Source organism: Larimichthys crocea, chromosome XIII, assembly GCF_000972845.2.
Source record: "Larimichthys crocea isolate SSNF chromosome XIII, L_crocea_2.0, whole genome shotgun sequence".
Lineage (NCBI taxonomy): Eukaryota > Metazoa > Chordata > Actinopteri > Sciaenidae > Larimichthys > Larimichthys crocea.
In genome coordinates this window covers 43,838,426-43,859,083 of record NC_040023.1, presented here as the reverse complement: position 1 = coordinate 43,859,083, position 20,658 = coordinate 43,838,426, and the positions used below count along the sequence as shown (strand labels likewise).

General features: G+C 42.8%; 2 protein-coding genes across 5 annotated transcripts; one reads left to right on the top strand and one right to left on the bottom strand.

The window, feature by feature from the left end:
- Positions 1-6,406, bottom strand: LOC104937807 (DBF4-type zinc finger-containing protein 2 homolog). 4 transcript variants are annotated; one of them, XR_003463617.1, is made up of 3 exons: positions 6,201-6,406; positions 5,030-5,153; positions 1-1,110 (listed from the first exon to the last, which is right to left on the bottom strand). XR_003463617.1 is itself a non-coding variant. In XM_027287085.1 (3 exons), the coding sequence occupies exons 2-3, from the start codon at positions 5,042-5,044 to the stop codon at positions 811-813; spliced, it is 315 nt and encodes a 104-aa protein (XP_027142886.1). In that variant the 5' UTR covers positions 5,045-5,153; positions 5,885-5,940; the 3' UTR covers positions 1-810. The 4 variants fall into 4 exon arrangements, 3 of the variants coding, with proteins under 3 accessions (XP_027142886.1, XP_027142885.1, XP_027142884.1); XM_027287085.1 differs by lacking the exon at positions 6,201-6,406 and adding an exon at positions 5,885-5,940; XM_027287084.1 differs by lacking the exon at positions 6,201-6,406 and having other exon boundaries at positions 5,030-5,225.
- Positions 6,407-6,606: 200 nt separating this feature from the next.
- Positions 6,607-20,412, top strand: LOC104937810 (zinc transporter 8-like). The gene is made up of 9 exons (XM_027286100.1): positions 6,607-7,144; positions 8,549-8,715; positions 10,082-10,228; positions 16,974-17,127; positions 17,317-17,501; positions 17,674-17,786; positions 18,317-18,422; positions 18,567-18,701; positions 19,780-20,412. Exons 1-9 carry the CDS (start codon positions 7,071-7,073, stop codon positions 19,923-19,925), a joined length of 1,227 nt encoding a protein of 408 aa, XP_027141901.1. The 5' UTR covers positions 6,607-7,070; the 3' UTR covers positions 19,926-20,412.
- Positions 20,413-20,658: the final 246 nt, after the last annotated feature.

Sequence of the window (20,658 nt, the reverse complement as noted above, 5' to 3'; positions counted from 1 at the left end):
TTCTGCTGTGAAGTTGTGAAGACATTTTAACATGGAGACTGACATGTTCTGTAGCCAGCCTCAAATGACTGCTTACTCTTCCTTTTGGTACTTCTGCGTCGGCTTCACTTCACAGCCACAGAGGTTGCCGCCTGGCCCAAACGCAACAAAACCTACCAGCCCCTCTAAAACTTGAGAACTTCAGACAGAGTCAAGCCAGCTACTCCCTCTGTCTCCAGTCTTTTGCTGCATGTAACTAAGTCTCTGCAAGAACGTGATCAGGTGTGTTTCCAAGAACAGTTCCTTTTGACTCATAACAATCTGTCAAATATTTTTTCATTTACAATATCTCATTTGTCATGAAAACAGAATAAAGAAAGGAAACATTATAAACAAAAGAAGCCTTTCCAGTGACATATTGTAAATGGTAAACGGACTGTACTTATATAGCACCTTTCTAGTCTTCTTTTTCAACCTTTTTTTACTCTTACACTACGTATCTCATTCACACACATTCATACACTGATGGCATTGGCTGCCATGCAAGGTGCCAACTGCTCATCAGTTTGAGGAGCTAACCATTCATACACAATTATTGTATTGTACTTTTTGCAAGGATTTAAATGATGATTACATCTGCATTAAAATAGTAACACTGCTATGCTAAGTCTATCTGACTCATTCTCTTGTCTGGCTACGGACAGTGAAGTGAATTTATGGTGGGAACTTGCAAATTGATTCATCTTGCTCCACCTCGTCTTTGTTGACGGTCTTAGAGGATATAAGGAAGTTGAGGACAGACTCCAAAAGTTGAATCTCTTCTAATATTTTTCAAGGCACAGAGCTTCTTCTGCTGAATGCCGTCTTTGATAAGACCCCTGAGTAAAGGGGTGGAGGCATCTTCCTGCAGGAAATGGGAAAGCCCACCTCCCCTGAGTCGGAGTAAACGCTGCCGCTTCCTCGATCGCTCTCTGAGTCCCAGTAGCTGCCTTCCTCCTCCTCTTCAGCTTCCTTCTCATCTGTCTCTTCCTCTTGCTCCTCTTCAGATAACTCCTGCTTGAGCTCCTGGATGCCGGAGTGAAGCTCCATCAGCTGCCGAATCAGAGCTTGGTCTTGAGATCGCATCTCCATCTATACACATAAAGAAAAATGCATATAGTTTTATTTTTTGACATTTTACATATTGAAAAACAGAGAATAAAGCAGAGAAACTCCCTAAAGAAACTGAAAATGAATGCTAAAAAACTCATTCCTGTTCAAGCTCAGTGTGAGCGATTTCATTTGAGCGTGGCCTTCTTTCAAATGCAAATGCATCTTCTTTCTTCGTTCTCTTTCTTCCTTTTTTATGAGAGGCTGTCTAATTGCCCACATTGTAAAATAAGAGATTGAGAATTCCACAAACTTCAGAGCCCAAGTTTGTCCTAAAGATCGAGGAATGTCCCAGACAAAAAGCCTTTTGGGGCCGATCTGCATTTCTTTTCTCTGTTAATTACAGCACCAGGCTGCGAATGGGCTCCGGCTGAAAGATGCTGGCTTTACCGCCTTTGTGAACACTCGGAGGAACGAGAGAAGAAACATGACCTTTCTTTTTTTCTTTGAGGGAGTTGGAGATGTGGACATGCTGAGCTCCACCACCTCATGCCAAACACCAACTCTTTTCAAATAATGTTCTGGACACGGTCTGTGTGTGTGTATGTACATCTGCCTGTCCCACTTTTGTTTACTACAAACTGACCAAACTGAGAGGTTCGGTTTGGATTACAAAACAGCAGCCATCGTTCTTGCTCTTGCATGAACACAGTACCTTGGGATTTGAGGTGATGGTGTTTTGTGCTGAACTGCAGTCCCAGTTTAATTACATCATGAACACCAGACAGAGAGTCATACAAATATATAGACAAAATATTATTACTTTGACTACACTTTCTAAATGAGTACAATTTGAGGTGATTTTATGACATTAAATGAGGCAATGATACAGTTTTTTAAAAACCAGGATAAAAGAAGACAAATAGCTCACAGTATATTCAGCCATGTCTTCCAAATGTTCAGTCAAACAATAAAACAAAACCTGAATGTAGCCATGCAATAAAATTACACAAGGGTACATTCAGTTAATTGTAAGTGTAGTGCTCCGATGTAAATGTAAATTTAAACATCTACATTTCTAGCTGGGCTAAACTCCATCTGCGGGTTAAGATCGTGTGATATGATGTCCAAAACAGCTACTATGATGGGATTGTTTTATGAACTTATGTTTCAATTTTATAGCCAGAATGGCAGAAAGAAGTCCTTCAAGTACTCAGAACAATCCCCATAGGCAAACTCGATCTGCCCATCTGATGAAGATCATGTGATGTGATTCAGAAGCTTGTGACTAAACAGACCTTGAGCTCTCTCCTTGATTTTAATGGTATAAAACTCAAACTATGGTATGAGTACAAATTAAATAATCAAAAAATATCTATCTATCAATATCTTGTTTCAATATCAGCCTGATATAAGTGCACACTTACATCCAAGATTAGCTAAGAAACACTACAATCGCAATTGCGGCTCTGAAGAGGAAATATTAGGAAGAAAAGTACAGATCAGGAGAACTCCTAACAGCAAATGAGCTCTGGTTCTTGAACCAGTTCTTTTCAGAATTCAACAACAGTCAACAAGAAATATTCTTGCAATAGGAACACAACTGGCTCCTCTCCCGAAGAGACAAATGTTTTCTGAGGTGGTACGTGGTATAAAAAGTTTGAGGAACACTGGTCTAAAAGATTGTCCTCCAAACTGAAGCTGTCATTCTTGTGTTGAATTGTATTCTTCCTTTAAGATGATTGCTGCCGTGAGTTCTCTATTGAACCTTCCAGGAGGCCTCTGTTTTTACTGCTTCTTCTGTCCAGCTCCGAGTCAAACGCGTGTTTTATTCCTTCTCTGTGTGCTCAGGACACTCGGTTACCATGACGAGCTATCTGGGTGAATGCATTAAATGGCAGTGATATATTAGGCCATGACAATGAGCCTTACACAGTTTCTCACAGAGGTGCAAACAGACACACAACTGGACACATAAACACACACATAGCCGTCCTTTTTGACTGGAGAGGACGGTTTAAAGGGGCTGACATTGCAACAACATGACCTACACGCATCATAAAAACAAAAAAGGCAATAACTCGCACTTCCCACACAAAAGCATTCAGAACAAGCCAGGAGGTCATTTTGTTGGGGTGACAAATGACTTTACTGGTAAAATACTTATTATTCTCATTTCATGATACTTTAGTTTTTTGGTTAGAATCATTTTGATATTTCATCTTTTGATTTAATTGAACACTGAAACTGAAAAATCTGTTCTCAATACATTAGACACAACAGAACTATTCAGATCCTTTAATAAGTAAAAAATAACAGCAGTACCACAATCTAAAAACAATCTGTTCCATTCAAAATTCGACATAAAAGTAAAATATTGCCATCATAAATGTAACTCTTGCTTATAGAGGACTGCTGTAGCTAACACGTGACAACTGTGAGCTAATGTGAAAACACAAAAGTTGCTCGTTAGCTACTGAGTCTTTGTGCATTTAATTAATTTGTTTAATTTTATTTTTTACTTTACATGGTCTCACTAGTATCAAATGTAAAAGTAGTCATTAATACAGTATTATATTTATATTATATTATATTATATTATATTATATTATATTATATTAAATATTATATTACCAGTTCCCTGCGCAGCCAGGCCAATGCACTCTCTATGTCCAGCTTTCTACCCTCATCTCCAGCTGTGCAGCCTTCACCGAGGCAGTCAGTCCTGCTCCGAGAATCCCTGCATGCACTCTGTCCTGCTGGTTTGCAATCATCAAAGGTGGAGGTCTTGCAGGAGAAGTCCCGCAGTCTGGTTAGGACCACTTCCATCATGTTAGGTCAGTGATATCCTCAGTTTGTGAACGGTGTTCTTTGTAGACTCTCTGCTGTGCCTTGTGTTGTTCTCAGCTGTAGTGCAGATGCAGCCTCGTCTGATCTCGTGTGTTATGAGATGATTCCTTGCAGCTCTGACGACTTATGAGGAACTCACTCTCTCTTTCTCTCTTTCATTCACACTGTTGCCCTCAACATCCACACTCTCTTTTCTCTTGCTGTCTGTCTCTCAAACATTGCACCCCAGCTCCCTGGTGAATCGGCATCACTGGATGGTGAATGACGGAGCAGGTCTGACGTCAGTGCATTGTCCAGATGCCTGACCTGGAGTTGTTTACCACTATTGGGGCCTTTTTATCACCCCACCACCACACACTCACAGCCATCATTAGGATGGAGAGGTGGGGAAGAGGTGGGCAGTTGCCTGAGCAACAGTTGTATCTTTCAAAATACTAGGACTTGCACTGGTTCGAGTGTGTCTGCACAAACATGCATGCAGTCCTATAGTGTAAGTAGAGCTCTCATGATCTGGTGAGTGGCCCGTTGCAGGGTTAGGATCTTAAGAACATTGTGAACAGCCATGTGTAACTAACCCTTCTCATGCCATTTTCCCCTCACTCTGCAGCCCCTGGCAACCCCTCTGCACCATCTATTCACACACACACAACGCCTTGGCAAACCAAACACAGACCCACTTTCACAGACGGTGTCGACCAAAATAGCCAGTGACACATTGAAAGCTATTTTTAGAATTAAACTGACTCCACTTTTGGAGCATTCCAAGAAAACAACGTCATCACCTTCAAAAAGAATTAAAAAAAGCTGCATTGAAGTCTCATTGTGTGAATGTGTCATGGTGCTTTCAAAGACACTAAAGAGCACTGATGTAAGCAGCATGCAGCTTTAACATCACTAGATGCTTTGTGGAAGAGTTCACAGGGGTGTGCCGCAATCAAATTAAATCAGAATCATTTCGACAGCATATCAAAGTTTGCACCCACTTTTCTCCACTTTGTGGATGGTCAAATTTGCTGCATTTACTGCATGATGGAGACAAATCACACCAAACATCATAAGTGTTGCAGATAAGATGGTTCGGAGACCAAACGAGTACAAACCAAAAACGTACCTCCCTCCAGGACATCTACAACACACGCCTGGCCGGCAAAGCACTCAAGCATTGCGGACGACTCCAACCATCCCAACCACTGCTTCTTCAGTTTCCTGCCCTCCAGGAGGAGAATGAGGTGCCTCTGTGTGAGAACCAGCAGAGTGAGAGACAGTTTAACCATCAGGCTGTCAGGAAGCTGAATTGCTCCCCTTCCTTCTCTTCCCTTACAAACTCTGGACAATGATACCCCCCACCCCCCATGTGCAAACTAATGGCACCAGCCACTTTACGAACTTTACAAACGTTTACAAACATGCTGCTGTTTCTTTAATTGCACTATGTACAGTCAATTGCTGTATGTCATTCAAAATGTTTACAACAGTTTACACTGTGTACATCTTTCTATTTTTTATATATATATATATATATTCACACTGTTTATACTGTTCATACTGTATCTACACTGTGAAAATGTTTTTATATTTGCCATATATGCCTATATTTTATACTTTATATTTCATGTTTATTGCAGTTTGAACCAGGGATAAGTTATTTATTTATTATATACGTTATTTCAATTCTCTGTATGTCCTGTACATAATAAAGTTGACTTGACTTGACTTAAAGAGCTTTTTCTGTGAAAAACACAAAAACACTGTGTCACTTCACTCTGCTCATCTCATCACAGACTCGTGGGCTCTCTAAACACTTGCTGTAAACGGTTCATTGTTGCCACCTTGTGGGACAGTTTGAAATGTTCACGAGTGGTGCAGAGCTGCAGAGATGCTCCATCTGTGCTGCCTAAAGGCCATGCATTCTTTTGGAGCAGAAAGTCTGAGACTGTGCGCGCCCTCACCCCCAGCACTCACTGACCTATGGAGGCCCGCCTTCCACTTCGATGACTTCTTAGGAGGATTTCCTTATAGCTAAAGCTTGGGAAAATGATAATTACTTAAAGCCTGTTCGACATGTGGTCTGTCACGTTAAGCACTGTTACAGTTTCTTCATAAGAAATCTACATGCCTCTCACTTCATTGAAAAGTCACCTGTCGGGTTTCCACACTGTGAACCAGGATTAGTTTCCTTATGATGTCACAAAATCATATGTTCAGGTTCACGTGTTCAGCTCAGATTTATGGAAACTTGCTGGATCAGTTGAAAAAACAAACAAACATAATAATAAACACACCTTAGAGTGGAGGAGGTCCACGTGAGTAGCTGCTTCTAATCCACCGATCAAAAGAAATCCACGCTGATGATACTAAATCAGCTCCAGGCGGGTGACAGCAGGTTTGGGCAAAAATGCGCAATTATCAATGATTAACATAAATCATGAATCATGAATGGTTGTTAGAGTGGACTGAAAGGAAGCACGGGATCAGCGATGAATGATCATGTGACCAGAAAGCGCACGGCCCGTCTGATTGTATAATCACAGAGTGCCGGCTGGTCAAACGAGGTGGGCGGGCTGGATGACCCGCATCCCCACCACCACCCCCACCTCTCCGGGTTTGATTAACGGCCAGCAGTGCGCACTCAAACAAATCAGTTAAAGGTGTATATGTGTGTGCGTTTTGGGCACTGTTAAATAAATCATGACACAACCTGTTGATGTACATGACAGGAGCCGCCTCCCTCCACCTTAAGCTGACATATGTGGTGTGTTGTTATTATGTTTCCATATATCTGTGTTGGCTCCCTGCGGTTCTTCTGCTCTCATCACTCGGCTCTAAAGGACGTTGCAGGCGGCCTGTGCGTTTGCACACGGTGCGCACGGTGGTAGTCACAAGGCTGCATCAGATATTTCATCTTTAGCTCCCTTTTTTTGCACCCTGGCTGCTTTGTTAGGACGCTCAGCGGCTTTGAAATATTTCTCAAGGGGAGACGACAAGGCCTGAAGAAGATCACTGCATGAACTAGAATAAACACAACTAGAGCTGTCTCACAAGTATTTTAAAGTTAATATATATTTTTATTCCTAGCCCGTTTTTGTTTTATTCTGGGCATTTTTCCACTTTGAGGACTTTGTTTCTGTGTGATAATCTAAAGGACATCAGTCATGTTTAAAAAGAAGGATCCAGAGAGACTTGTTTTGGTGTCAGGAGGGAGGAACACATACAACACTGCAGGAAGGTAAACTTCATGTCAAATAGAAGACCGTGTGAATACGTTTGTCTCATTAAGAATGGGCCAGCCTTTAGACACAGTAAACAATGCTGTTAAACACACCTTTGGCGTGTTTAACTTTTAACTGGCGGCTTTAACCCTTGAAGTAATGTACATAGTGATATTTGTGCAAATATGTATATCCTGTTGATGGAAAACACCAGTAGGGAAGTATTTTGAAGCATGAAGCATCTTCTGCTGGTTTATATGCTCATCCTCATACTGTTGCCTACTCCTTCTTTCCGTTGATTCTGTAAATCCTGTGAATGGCCTTTTTTTGTTATTGGTGGTGAACACACTCATCAGACTGACATTTCACTTTGACTGTTATTGACATTTAAATTGCTACGATAGATAGATAGATAGATAGATAGATAGATAGATAGATAGATAGCATGCATTAAGATTAACCTATAAACATACATTAAAACTAAACAGGAAACATGCGTTAAAGTTGCTGCATTTAAATGAAACCTGCGCAAAGAAGTTAAATATGTGCATAGTAATTTGACATGTACAAAGAAGAAATTAAACGTGCTAAGATTTACAAATAGAAATACAAATAGAAAACTTTATAACGGTTAAAAAGAATAAAACCTTGTATGTATAAAAATAAGAAATACACCTACAAATTAAGATTAAAAACTACATACATTTAACTGTGGCTGTAGACAATGAATGAAAATCACAGCATAGCAGAGTAGTGCAACAACAGTGTCGAGGAGTCGAAGTTAAGTTATCTCATGACACTTTATAGAGCAGATCTAGATTGTACTCTTTATAGAATTATTTACAGAGGGCCAACAATTCTGACTGAGCTAACATTAGCTAACAGTAGCTACAGTTGGCAACAGTTTACTTCACTGTCCATGAGGAAAAACAGGAAAAGCAGTGGGAAAATCAGAAAACATTTTCTCCACAAAATATGATCCAGTTTCACCAAAATCAGTCAAATAGTTGCTGGTGTGACTGTAAAGCGCTACGTACTTGTACACAGGCAATCCTACCCAGAGCACAAATTACAATGTACAGAAACAGACGTACAGGGTGCAGAAAGGGAATGAAAGTGACACTATTCACCTCATTACAAGTCAGTGTAGCATCAACATGATTTAAAATAAAATAAAAATATAGAGAAAAATGAAATATTAACTGACAGGCAGTCAGTAATGAAAGTGATTTGATGCACCGTAAACAGATGTAAATTGGTCAGCTGTTGCAAAATGCTGTACAGATTGTAAAGCCCCTTGCAGCAAATGTGTGATACTAGGCTACATAAATTAATGAAGCTGGACTTCAATAATCATAAAGTGACTCCATGGTTTTCTCTGCTGTCCCTTGGTTCGCCTTACTCTGATGTCAATGACCCAGCGTGCCCAACCAGGAGGCATTACAGATAGATGGTGCCGGTGGCATCAAGCATTGCCACGACAACAGCCATGCCCAGGAAGATCGCGAACGAGAGAAGAAAGTTGCCAGGAAGAGGTTATATGTCGTCTCCGTCATCTGCATGATTTTCATGATTGGTGAAATCCTCGGTAAGTCATTTAGTTTTTCTCATCTTCTTTCTCTCTGTTCTCTTTCATACCCTTTTACATGCAGGATATGTCCCATTATTAGATCAGTGACAGAAAATCTGATGCATCTTCAGTCTGACACAGTCTGATGATAAGCTGTTTGCTTGACTTTGAACTCAGTCAGTCAGTCATCCACTCATTCACATGCTTCTCTCTTTTGCAATTTTCTTCTTCGTCACTGTTTCTTCCGCTCTTGAGTTTTGTCTTTCCTCTTTCTTTGTCTCCTTTCACTTCCTCTACTTCTCCTCTCTTCCATATACTTCCCCTTTTAGCCACAGGTTCCTTGATGATGAATCTAACTATTGAATACATTGTCATGAAATTTGCTATGCACATTTATGTCCAGCTCAGAATAAATCGTAATAGCTTTGGGATCCTTTAACTTTCTATATATCCACATATTGTCAAGTTTTTTTATTGTCATGTGCACAAACAATTACAATGAAGCAATGCAATTCCTAGTTCTCAGGCTCCCTCCAATAGTGATCATACGAATACATATTTTAAAAAAGTATACAAAATGAACTTGAAAAGTCACACAAATTAAAATCTGATTCGAATCTTTCATATAAAAGATCTTCACACACCTGGTCTGGATATTTGGTTCGATATTTAGATATAGTGTTCTGGAGTTCTGGCCCTTTTTGTACCTCCTCATCTGGAAAGTTGTTCTCAAAACATTCATATAAGGTGTTAACTCAGCACTGCTGCTTTTCCTTCTTGTAGTCTCAGTCCAGATCACACGTTCTTAGTGTTGACTCCACTTTGTCCCTGTATTGTTTCTTGGCACTGCTAACTGCTCTCTGGTGCGTGGACCTGGAGTTGTCAGTCCATGTTTTTAAGTTTGGCATGGACTTTCCTATGACTTACCCTATGGCTTTTGATCTGGCAATGTTTGTTCAGTAATCCTCTGTACAAATGCATTGACACATTTGCTGATGTAGCCAATGACCGTGTAAGGTCTGCGTCCCAATAAAAAAGTGCTCCATGTTAGGAAAACATCTCGTGGAAATGATCTCCACATCTGCACTACTGGTTAATAATCATGAGGCAGACTCCTCCTCACACATTCTATTGTCTGGTCTTGGTGGTGAATGCATAGACCCTCTGGAACAAAAGTCGATTCCTGGATTGAAGGGTCAAGTATCTATAAAAACCATAACGTTATAGTTCTAAGTTGAAAAGACATCCTTCTCTTGAGTTTGTCCAGCTCCATGTGAAATAAATTACGTACCCCACCAGTATCAATCTAGCTTTACAATGGTATAATTATATTTTTACAATGGTATAATTATAATTTCAATATAATTAATTATTATCTTTGCAGGTGGGTATTTTGCAGGCAGTCTTGCAGTGATGACGGACGCTGCCCACCTCTTGGTGGACTTCACCAGCTTCATCATCAGCCTGTTGTCCCTTTGGCTCTCCTCCAGACCTGCCACACACAAGCTCAACTATGGCTGGCATCGTGCGGGTATTGAGATATATTTATTCAGTCATCTTAATAATGTTTAATGAACAATGATTGCCTGGTTGTAATGAGGATAGACAGACACAAAATTTTAAGCTTTCACATAAACATAAAATAAAAAAAAATAAAAAGAATAAGGTGGCATTTTAGTACGGATCACATCGCAGTCTTAAAGTTAAGGGCAGTTTCTATATAATGTTTATTTAAATTATATTTTTAAGTAATTTTACATATCCTGTTCACTGGTTAACATTTATGTTCTCTTTTATTTAGTTCGTTCACTCGCATTACTTTATGATCCACAGTAGAGTCAAACATTTGGTAGATTAGTAGATTAGCCATGAAGACATCAAAACTATAAAATAACATATATGGAATTATGTGGTAAACAAAGCAAAATGTATTTTATATTCTAGATTCTTCTAATTACCTTTTTGCTTTGACAGCTTTGTATACTTTTGGTATTGTCTTGATCATTAGTTTAGACTCAAGTTGAGATTAGAATATCTAGCCCCACCACATTCAATTCAGCCGATGTTATTCTAGCTACTCCAATTCAAACTCCCAACCTTCATTCCTTGGATATTAGGTCAGTTCCTCAATTTCTACTGAGAGTAACAACTACTTGACTTTTCATCTCCCGGAAATAGATATTGAAGGGATATATAGTTTATCCTCCAGTAGATATTTTATTCGTCGGTGCTCATCCCTACAGAGGGACTAAGAACTTTCCAGGACTATTCAGCCTCCTCTTTGCACTATCACAGGAGTGATGACAGTTGTTCAGCATCTGCCTCTCAAACAGAAGCACGTGATGCATTTGCACACAGGTTTTGCATAATGTGATGACACCTTCCACAGCAACAACTGCTTGAAGGCCAAAATTGTAAAGTCTGCCTCAATTAGACTGAACACTTCATTGAATAGTCAATATTGTCATCCAATCAATGAACCAGCAAACACTCCAGTCCAGAAATAAGGAAAGGAGACAAGTTAGCACCTGTAGCACGCACAGAGCAACCTGGTTTCATCCGATGACCTGCACGAGGGTACACTGCACAACAAAAATGTTTCACCCACCCAGTCTCAGTCTCTCACCAGTCTCTGGAAGGTTACAGAATTGCCAGCTAACACAAATGTTAAATGCTTCTTTATGTACATCCTGGTCTGTTTAATGCTGTACAAGAGTGAATGCCGCCAGCCTCTTCTATGCTGAACTCCACTAGCTGTTGATATAGCAATTTTGGTTGTATGTATTAACTTAATTATTAGTTGGATTCCAAATGAATAGTTTTGTGTATGGTCTAAAGACTGGAATCAGTTTGATTAGTTGACCCTTCTTTGAAATGTGTGTTCAATATTAAAGTTACTATTTATATTTATCTTTGATGACCCTGATAGCCAAAGCTAATTGTTTGCACCTTGGTGCCCATTTGAACCATTTAGAATCACCAACTAAAGGAAGACCTGTTGCAGAGAAGTTCATTACAGTTACCAGCATCAGAAAATCAACCATTAACAGCACGTCAGGTTAGAGCCCACATACTGTAAATGCTTCACAGAGTTCAAGTAGCAAACACATCTCAACATCAACTGTTCAGAGAAGATTATGTGAATCAGACCTTCATGGTTGAATTGATGCAAAGAAACCACAACTGAGGGAGACCAGCAAGAAGAAGAGAACTGCTTGGTCTGAAAAAAACAGAAAGAATGGACATTGGACCAATGGACATCAGGACTTTGGTCTGATCTAAGTCAAATCTAAGGTTGTTGCTTCTAACTTTTGTGTCTTTGACACAGAGAAGGTGAGAAGGTATCTGCATGTGTGGTTCCCACTGTGAAGCATGGAGGAAGAGGTGCAACGGTGTCGAGGTGCTTTGCTTGTGACACTATTGATGTCTTCATTGTTAAAACTACAATGTAGAAAGTAACAAAGCTGGAATGAGAAAAAGCATTGAATGACAAGGTGTGTCCAAACTTTTGACTGGTACTGTATGTCTACAATCCATTTTGTCACTAAATTGAAGGCTAAGCCTAGGTTGGCTGCGATAGTTAAGTGCTGATATGTCTTGCATAGTGAAGAAACTGTAATTCAGGATGATTATACTTTTTTGTCCACTTTGTGGACAGTTTGTCTAATCTGAAGTCCTTCAGAACTTCAGTGCTAATGCAATTATTCTCTCTACCTACTTTGTTAATGCTTGATTGACCAAGACTTTACTGGACATCTGTAAAATATTAATTTAATCTGATAGCTAGAGGTCAACAAATAATTAGTCTATACTTAAACGCGGTGTGTACAGTTCTTTTTCTAACATCGCTCTATGTTTCACTATGGGAATCGCTTCTGGCGAGACCATTACAGAAGCTCCAATGACACAACATCTGTCTCTGATCAGACAGGTCGATGTGTAGGGAAGGCCCCGCCCCCTCTATATACCACGGTCACCGCCCCTTCCGGGCCATTCTCGCTTTCTTCCTCAGCGGAATTACGAGAGCTCCCTCAGTGCATCTGGTTGTCAGGTTGGTTGCTAGCTTAACTGCTATCAAACGTTCCGTTAAGGGAAACGTTGCCTAGCGCGGCACCAACAGACTCTGGACTGTGCTGACGGTTACTTCAGTGGGATTGCGACCACGTTGTGGCGAGCTTCCCGACGGGTCACCAGGTGCTCAACCACCGGGTGCCCTGCTAGCTTCGGGCTACGTTCACTCTTAGCTTGTGTGCCACCATCATTTGGAGCATAGTTAACGCGTAACGGCGAACTGTTCTCCACACGCCAGGTTATAGTTAGGCTCACACCAACTATATACCCCAATAAAAATTTTAAACTAGGTTCACCGCTAGTACCACATTTCTCCCCCGATTGGCATGTCTGTCCCCGCAGCCCCCGTCATAGGAGCCGGGCAGACGGAGGGGAAGGGCTCTTCCCACCGTTGCCCCACGTCATGTAGAGCAACAATTTCAGGCAGAGACCCCCATCCTATGTTTATCGTGTGCATGGGAGCTAAGCACGCTCAGGCGGCGCTAGCGGACCCACGGGTTTGTGCACATTGCTGCACCATGCCGATGAAGGTCCTGGAGACGAGATTGAGAGTGGCTGTAACAGGTATTGATGGCAGGGACCCGTCCCTCGCCACTTCAGATACCGCTCAGGAGATCCACACCGCCCATCAGCCGCGTGCCCCAAGGGACTGGGCGGACTTGATGGAGGAGGTTGACCCATATCCCTGCTGTTCGAAGATGTCTTCAGACGGGAGGGAGACGGCGATGCAGACAGTGAGACCGGTTCTGACATCCTCTAATTGGATGACATGGAGGAAGGAGAGGAGGACTCTACCTTCCCCACGCAATCCAGACCCCCTAGCTCAACCGAAGCAGCCACTCCGGTGGATAATAACCTGTACGGGGTTTGACCAACGAGCCGCGGCTAGACTGAATATTCCCTGGCCGGCGGCTCAGGACACGGAGGGGGCGACGAGGGATAAAGGGCTCCCTCCGACCCGCCCTCCAGCCAAGCAGCTGCTCCCAGCAGTCCCGGCCTGCATGACCGACCGAGTTGGTTCTGGTCGAGCCTGTTCAAGAGCAAGGTAACCACACAGGGCTACTACAAGCTAGAAGTGCATGGCATGGCGGAGCTGGGGCTGGCCGAACCCCCGGCTGTGGAGCCTTCACTGGCCTACCACCTCCATTCGAGCCACCGATCCATCTCAGTGTCTTCGCATCTCCAAGTGTCACCAAGCACCTGTTGTTCACTACAGCCAAGAGCTGTTCCCTGGGTGTCACCAAACACTCATTTTCATGTTCCCATGTTCAAAGAAATAAAAGTGACAGCCCCGCAGCCAGGCCAAGAGCCGAGGGCGGGGTGTCCCACACAAAAAATACTGAATCAAACACAGTGCAGCCCAGGGAGGGAGGTTCATACATGGGTCAGGTTGTCTGTTTCTCGGGGATACAGGCTTCAGTTTGCTACAAAACCACCGAGATTCAACAGTGTTTTGATGTCAGTAGCAGAGGGGGAAGCTGCACGGGTGTTACAGAACGAGATCGATTGTCTTTTAATCAAAAGAGCGATCAGAGTGGTCCTGATCGAGGAGAGTCAACAGGGGTTTTACTTCTGTTACTTTCTCATTCCAAAGAAAGGGGGATCACTGCGTCCCATTCTGGATCTGCGTGTGTTGAACAGTCATCTGAGAAAATACAAGTTCAGAATGTTAATAATAAAAGTGTTGTCAGTCTATCCGTCCCGGCGACTGGTTTGCCACAATCGATCTGGCAGATGCATATTTTCACATCGAAATTTTTCCTGCACACAGGAAATTCCTCAGGTTTGCGCACCGAGGCATAGCCTATGAATACAGAGTGCTCCCGTTTGGTCTCTCGCTGGCTCCACGGGTTTTCAGCAAATGTGTGGAAGCAGCATTGTCTCCATTAAGGAGCAGAGGTATCAGAATATTTTTGTACATAGACGATTATCTGATATGCTCTCATTCACGGGGGCAGGCACTCAGGGATGTGGAGACTGTGACGTCTCACCTCAGTGGTCTGAGTTTCAGAATAAACTGGACCAAAAGCCGTGTGCTTCCCGCACAATGCATCTCCTATCTGGGTGTCAGTATAGACTCCCTCAGATATCGTGCCACGCTATCGGAGGAGAGGCTACAGTTGTTCATTTAGTGCCTGGCCCTGATTCAACCGGGGACAGCGGTGCAGTGTCTTCGGCTGCTGGGGCTAATGGCATTGGTCATTTCAGTAGTAAGGTTGGGCCTCCTGCTGATGAGGGATGTGCAGAGATGGGTGGCATCGTTAAGACTGTGTCCCCGCCGTCACCTCTCTCGCTCGGTGACAGTTTCACCAGAAAGCACGGCAGCTCTCCACCATATAAACTATCTTGAGTTGATGGCAGTGTTTCTGGCCTTGAAACATTTTCTCCCTCACCTAAGAGGGCAGCATGTGCTGGTGAAATCCGACAACTCCACGGTGGTGGCATACGTGAACCATCAGGGAGGCACGCGCTCTTCACGGCTTCACAGACTGGCATAGAAAATAATTCTGTGGAGCGTCTCTCGGCTCGGGTCGCTGCGGGCAACGCACGTAGCGGGAGTGCTGAACAGGGGCGCAGATCTCATGTCAAGAGGAAACCCTCTTTTCGGGGAATAGAAACTCTATCCCCAGGTGGTGAGCCAGCTGTGGCAGAGATACGGCCGGGCTGCCGTAGATCTGTTCGCCTCGTGAGAAAACGCACATTGTCAGCTGTATTTCTCATTAACGGAGGAGGATGCGCCGTTAGGTGTGGATGCGCTGGCGCACCCATGGCCAAACGTCTTGCTGTACGCATTTCCTCCTCTCAGTCTGATCTCCCCTACACTGACCCGAGTGAGAGCTCAGGGCCTGTCGCTAATTTTGATAGCCCCATGGTGGCCGTCCAAACACTGGATAGTGGAGATAGTTCAGTTACTATCAGGCCAACCTTGGCCCCTGCCGCTGCGCAGGGACCTCTTGTCTCAGGCGGGGGGGAGATTTACCACCCCCATCCAGAGCAGGTGGCTCTCTGGGCTTGGCCCATGAGAGGTTAAATTTGGGCACTGCTGGATTGCCTCAGAACGTGATCGACACTATTCAGTGTGCAAGGGCTTCATCCACTCGCTCATTATACAGTTGTAAGTGGCGAGTGTTTGAGCAGTGGTGTGAAGCCAGACGTATTGTCTCATTTCAGTGCTCAGTGAAAGACATTCTCTGTTTTCTCCAAGACCTGCTGGAAAAGGGTAAAGCCTTTTCCACTATCAAGGTGTATCTGGCCACTATTTCAGCATGCCACATAGGCTTCGGGGATAAGCCGGTGGGCCAGCATCCATTATTATGCCACTTTATGAACGGAGTGCGCCGGAAACTGCTAGTTTCCAGGCCTATGGTGCCATTATGGGACTTGGCGGTTGTGTTAGACGCTCTCTCACAACACCCATTTGAACCTTTGGAGGTGGTGGGTCTGAAGTTTTTGTCACTTAAGACCGCTCTCCTACTCGCTTTGACTACTGCGAAGCGAGTGAGTGATTTACATGCGCTGTCAACCCGCCCGGCTTGCTTGCAGTTTGCGCCGAGCTTGTCTAAGGTGTGTTTAGGGCCGAATCCGGTGTTCATACCTAAAGTGGTGGAATCTGCTTACTTTCGTGAGATTCTATAGGCTGGATGTCTCAGGTCCATCTCTAGCTCACGCAGTGCTCGAGTCTGGTGCGTCAGAAACTGGTTGATGTCATCCCAGTCAGGAGCCAGATGACTTCGGGAGATTATGCATTCCGGGAGTGGTCTATATCTCACATAGTGAAACACTGAGCGAAGTTAGAAAAAGAACGTTGGGTTACTTAACGTAATCCCTGGTTCTTTGATAACAGAGTGAGGTGTTTCACCAACAATTCCCTCCTTGCATGTATGAGGGAAGAAACCGATAAGAATGGCCCGGACGGGGCAGTCGACCGTGGTATATAGAGGGGGCGGGGCCTTCCCTACACGTCGACCTGTCTGTCAGAGACAGACGTGTCATTGGAGCTTCCGTAATGGTCTCGCCAGAAGCGGTTCCCACAGTGAAACACCTCACTCTGTTATCAAAGAACCAGGGATTACGTTAAGTAACCCAACTTGTGTTAATTTGGAGCTGAAAAATCTGATATCAAGAGCAGTTTCCAGTCAGTATTTCACGACAGTTCTGTTCAATTTCTCCTAAGTTATGTTCCTCCTATCTCTTCACCTGTGCAGAGATCTTGGGTGCGCTGCTGTCAGTGTTCACCATCTGGCTGGTAACAGGAGTGTTGGTTTATCTGGCTGTGGAGCGCCTCATCAGTGATGACTACACCATTGAGGGCACTGTCATGCTTATTACCTCTGGTTGTGCTGTGCTGGCTAATATTATGTGAGTAAAATACAAACTCAGTTCTCATTTACACAGCTTTTTTTAAAAATGTATTTGATTAACACCAATTCAGAGAGAAGGGCAGTACAGTACTAAATCCAGTTTCATAGACTTTAGTTTTATGCTGACAAAATGCCTTGTGTCTCAGAGTTTCATACTTTGGAAATATTTTGTTCCTACTTTCAAAAGCATGGCGCTCACCCTTCACCAGTCTGGACACGGCCACAGTCACGGAGGTCTCAGCTCACACAGCCACGGCCACAGCCATGGCCACGGGCCCAGTCACAAGAAAGGAAAGGGACACAATCAGATCTCCAACCATGCCCACTCGAATGATGACCATGTAGACTTGGAGCAAAACAGCAGTGCTCATGGTATGTTCCTGGTATACAAGTCATTGTTTTGTAACTTTCTTCACTAATATGATTAGCATACTGATGATAAATTTTTAATCCAACATGCACAGTAGTCTGTAGTATGACTGAATATACACTGTTGTTGGTGTATAATTTTTCATATTTAGAGCACAGATTTTTTGTCTTTCAGGACGGAGGGCTCAGCAGGCCAATGCCAGTGTGCGAGCAGCCTTTGTCCACGTGGTGGGAGATCTTCTCCAGAGCATCAGTGTGCTTGTCAGCGCCATCATTATCTTCTTCAAGGTTAGAAGTCTCCAGGGGCGTATTTAGTCAATATAGGGCCCAAGGCAAACCTGGCCGGAACCTGCCCGTTCTGTTAGCTCTTATTTATTAATTCCTGAATTATTTTTAGCTTCTGTAAGCTAGCTCCTTGCACCACTCTGTATTCTCGGTGCTAGAAACACACTCATCCTTGAGAAATGTCGAACAACTCAAGGCTGTTTGCAGCAGGAAAGATGGTGCTGCATTCTGTGAGTCTCTCTCACCAGTCATTACCGTAAAATTTAAAGTAAAGGGAGTTTTGCTTACATAAGAAATACTAAATTAATTGTAAATGTGTCTCTTTTATTATTGTGTTTTCTGGCTAACCACTGCTAAGACTCAAGTTATTATTAAATACGTGTCTGTATAGACATTGTGCTCTTTCACCAATAATGTTCTTGATGAAATACTCCATACAACCTCAATTACTACGAACAAATGAATTATTAAGTACACAGATGATTAACATGTCTGACGATCCTTAACCTTTATTTTCTCTGTGTTTCTTTCAGCCTGAATATAAGATGGCTGACCCCATCTGCACCTTCCTGTTCTCCATATTTGTCTTGTGCACCACTATCACCATCATGAGGGATATTCTTATTGTCCTGATGGAAGGTAAGGCCCTCATTCTCTGGCTCTGAACACAAGGACAACATTGTCTTTGTACACAGCTCTATTTCTTGCTCTTTCAGATACTTTATCATTTCTCAAAGTCCTACACTTATACTCCACTTTATCACTTTTTCATCTATAACTCAGGTACTCCAGCAGGGGTGAGATACAGTGAAGTGCGGGACGGTCTGCTAGCAGTGAAGGGGGTGACAGCGGTCCACAACCTTCACATCTGGGCCCTCACCATGAACCAGGCTGTGCTGTCTGCACACGTAGCCATAGGTGAGAAGAAACTGTCATTCTAAAATGCAAACATATTCTTTTGTGAGCTGCCTGCACAATATTAACCATATTAGAATCTCCTAGTGAGGGAGTAGTAGAGTGGGGTGAAACCTAAGTAGAGCACGGAGTGATATTGAGTGGAGGGAACAAACAGCTCCATGACCTCACTGCTCCACTCAGCTCACTTGCATCCTGCCCTGCATGTCTGATGGGTCTGAGCTATTCACAATACTGGTCAAAGCTAGTGTTTTGAATTGGATTTGGGCAGTTACCGGTAGTCAGTGCAGGGTGAGGAGGAGTGTAGTGTTGGAGAACTTGGGTAGATTGAATACCAAATGGGCTGTTGCAGAGGTCAGATGGCATTTCTAGTCAAACCTGCCAGGAGTGAGTTACAGTCATGTAGGTGCCAATTAGCCTGGAGCAAGTTCTGCCCTGCCTGTTGGATGAGGAACAAACCCTCTTGATGTAGTTGTTGTAGGGATGTTACCAGGGAAGGACAGTTGGTCATCCAGTGTCACCCAGGTACCTTGGAGTCATAGTCGGAGATACTACAGAGCTCCAACTGGTAATGTACAGTACAGCAGATGACTGGACACTGAATAGAGGAAAAAGTATTGTCAGTTTCAGAATGTCGAGATTGAGCTTCATATGGTGTACAGACATCCAGATTCATGCTATCACCTGTGTTTCACCACAATAATGAAGATACAAAATTCAGACAGTCTCTCTAGGTTACCTTCAAATACAGCCCTTGAAGTAGGATGTGAACAGGGAGAGTGGAGAGTCTGAGACTTGCAGTTCTTGAAGATAGAGAAGATGGAAATTTTAAGAAGAAAGATTAAACATTGAGGTTTTAGCTCTTGATAAAGAGTTGGAGAAAGAGAAGATATTGTTGGCAGGGATTTCCACCTTGCCTAATACTTGGATTTCCACCATTTTCTTTGAGTCAGTTTTTCTTACAGTTGGGTGTTTGTCCTTTTTCTTTAAACACTTTTTAAGACAAGGGTAGTCACCTTGTGTGTTTTTAAACTGTATATTAAAATGTGTTTGTTTGCCTTTGTATTTTCTCTCTTTACAGATGACTCAGTGGACGCTCAAACTGTCCTAAGAGAAATGACACAGGCCTGTTTCTCCTCCTACAACTTCCACTCTGTTACGATTCAAATGGAGAGACAGGCTGACTTGAAGCCTGGATGTATCCTGTGCGAGGACCCCAAGATGTAGGAGCCTGCCTAAAATAAGGCCAAGCTATGCTTTTGCTGCTGGAAACTCTAATGGTAATATTTAGTTTCTCTGCACTGCTCATCGAACCGGAGTGCCCTCATTTTGACATTCGCAAAGTAATGTTGATAACGAAATAACAATTGGCATGTGTCTGAATGAAAGACAAGCTTCCTCAGGTTTGAAATGATTTTAGAAAAAGCTTTGTTTGTTTAAAAAATGTAAATATTTGCTTTTAAATGGATTCATGTTGAAATAGGAATCACACTGCACTACACTCATAAACAGTTTTATACTAAAAACGCATTTTGTGTGTGACTTTTGGTGTTATGTGACACAAAGACCTTTTTTATGGAAAGGGTACAGCCACAGGCATTTGTACACGTTCTGGTATGTAAATATAGACCAATAAATATTTCTATGCATGGACTTTTAACACCAGCAACCGCAGATTGCTGAAATAAATCATTCAATAAAATATTCATTTTTAAAATGCTATGTCTTATGAGTCTTGCTTTCAAAGGCTAATTTACAATGTCATAAAATCTGTCATGTCAAAGCATTTTTTCCATTTAACCCCTTACTGACAACAGCAGCTCCTCTATTGCTGGGCAACAAGCCTACAATTGGATGCATTGTCTTGAGGAGCAGGTTTCTCCTTGTTAACAGTCCCCCACCTTTTTATTATTATTATTATTTTTGGCCTCTTTGAGCTTTATGCTTGAAGAGTGACAGG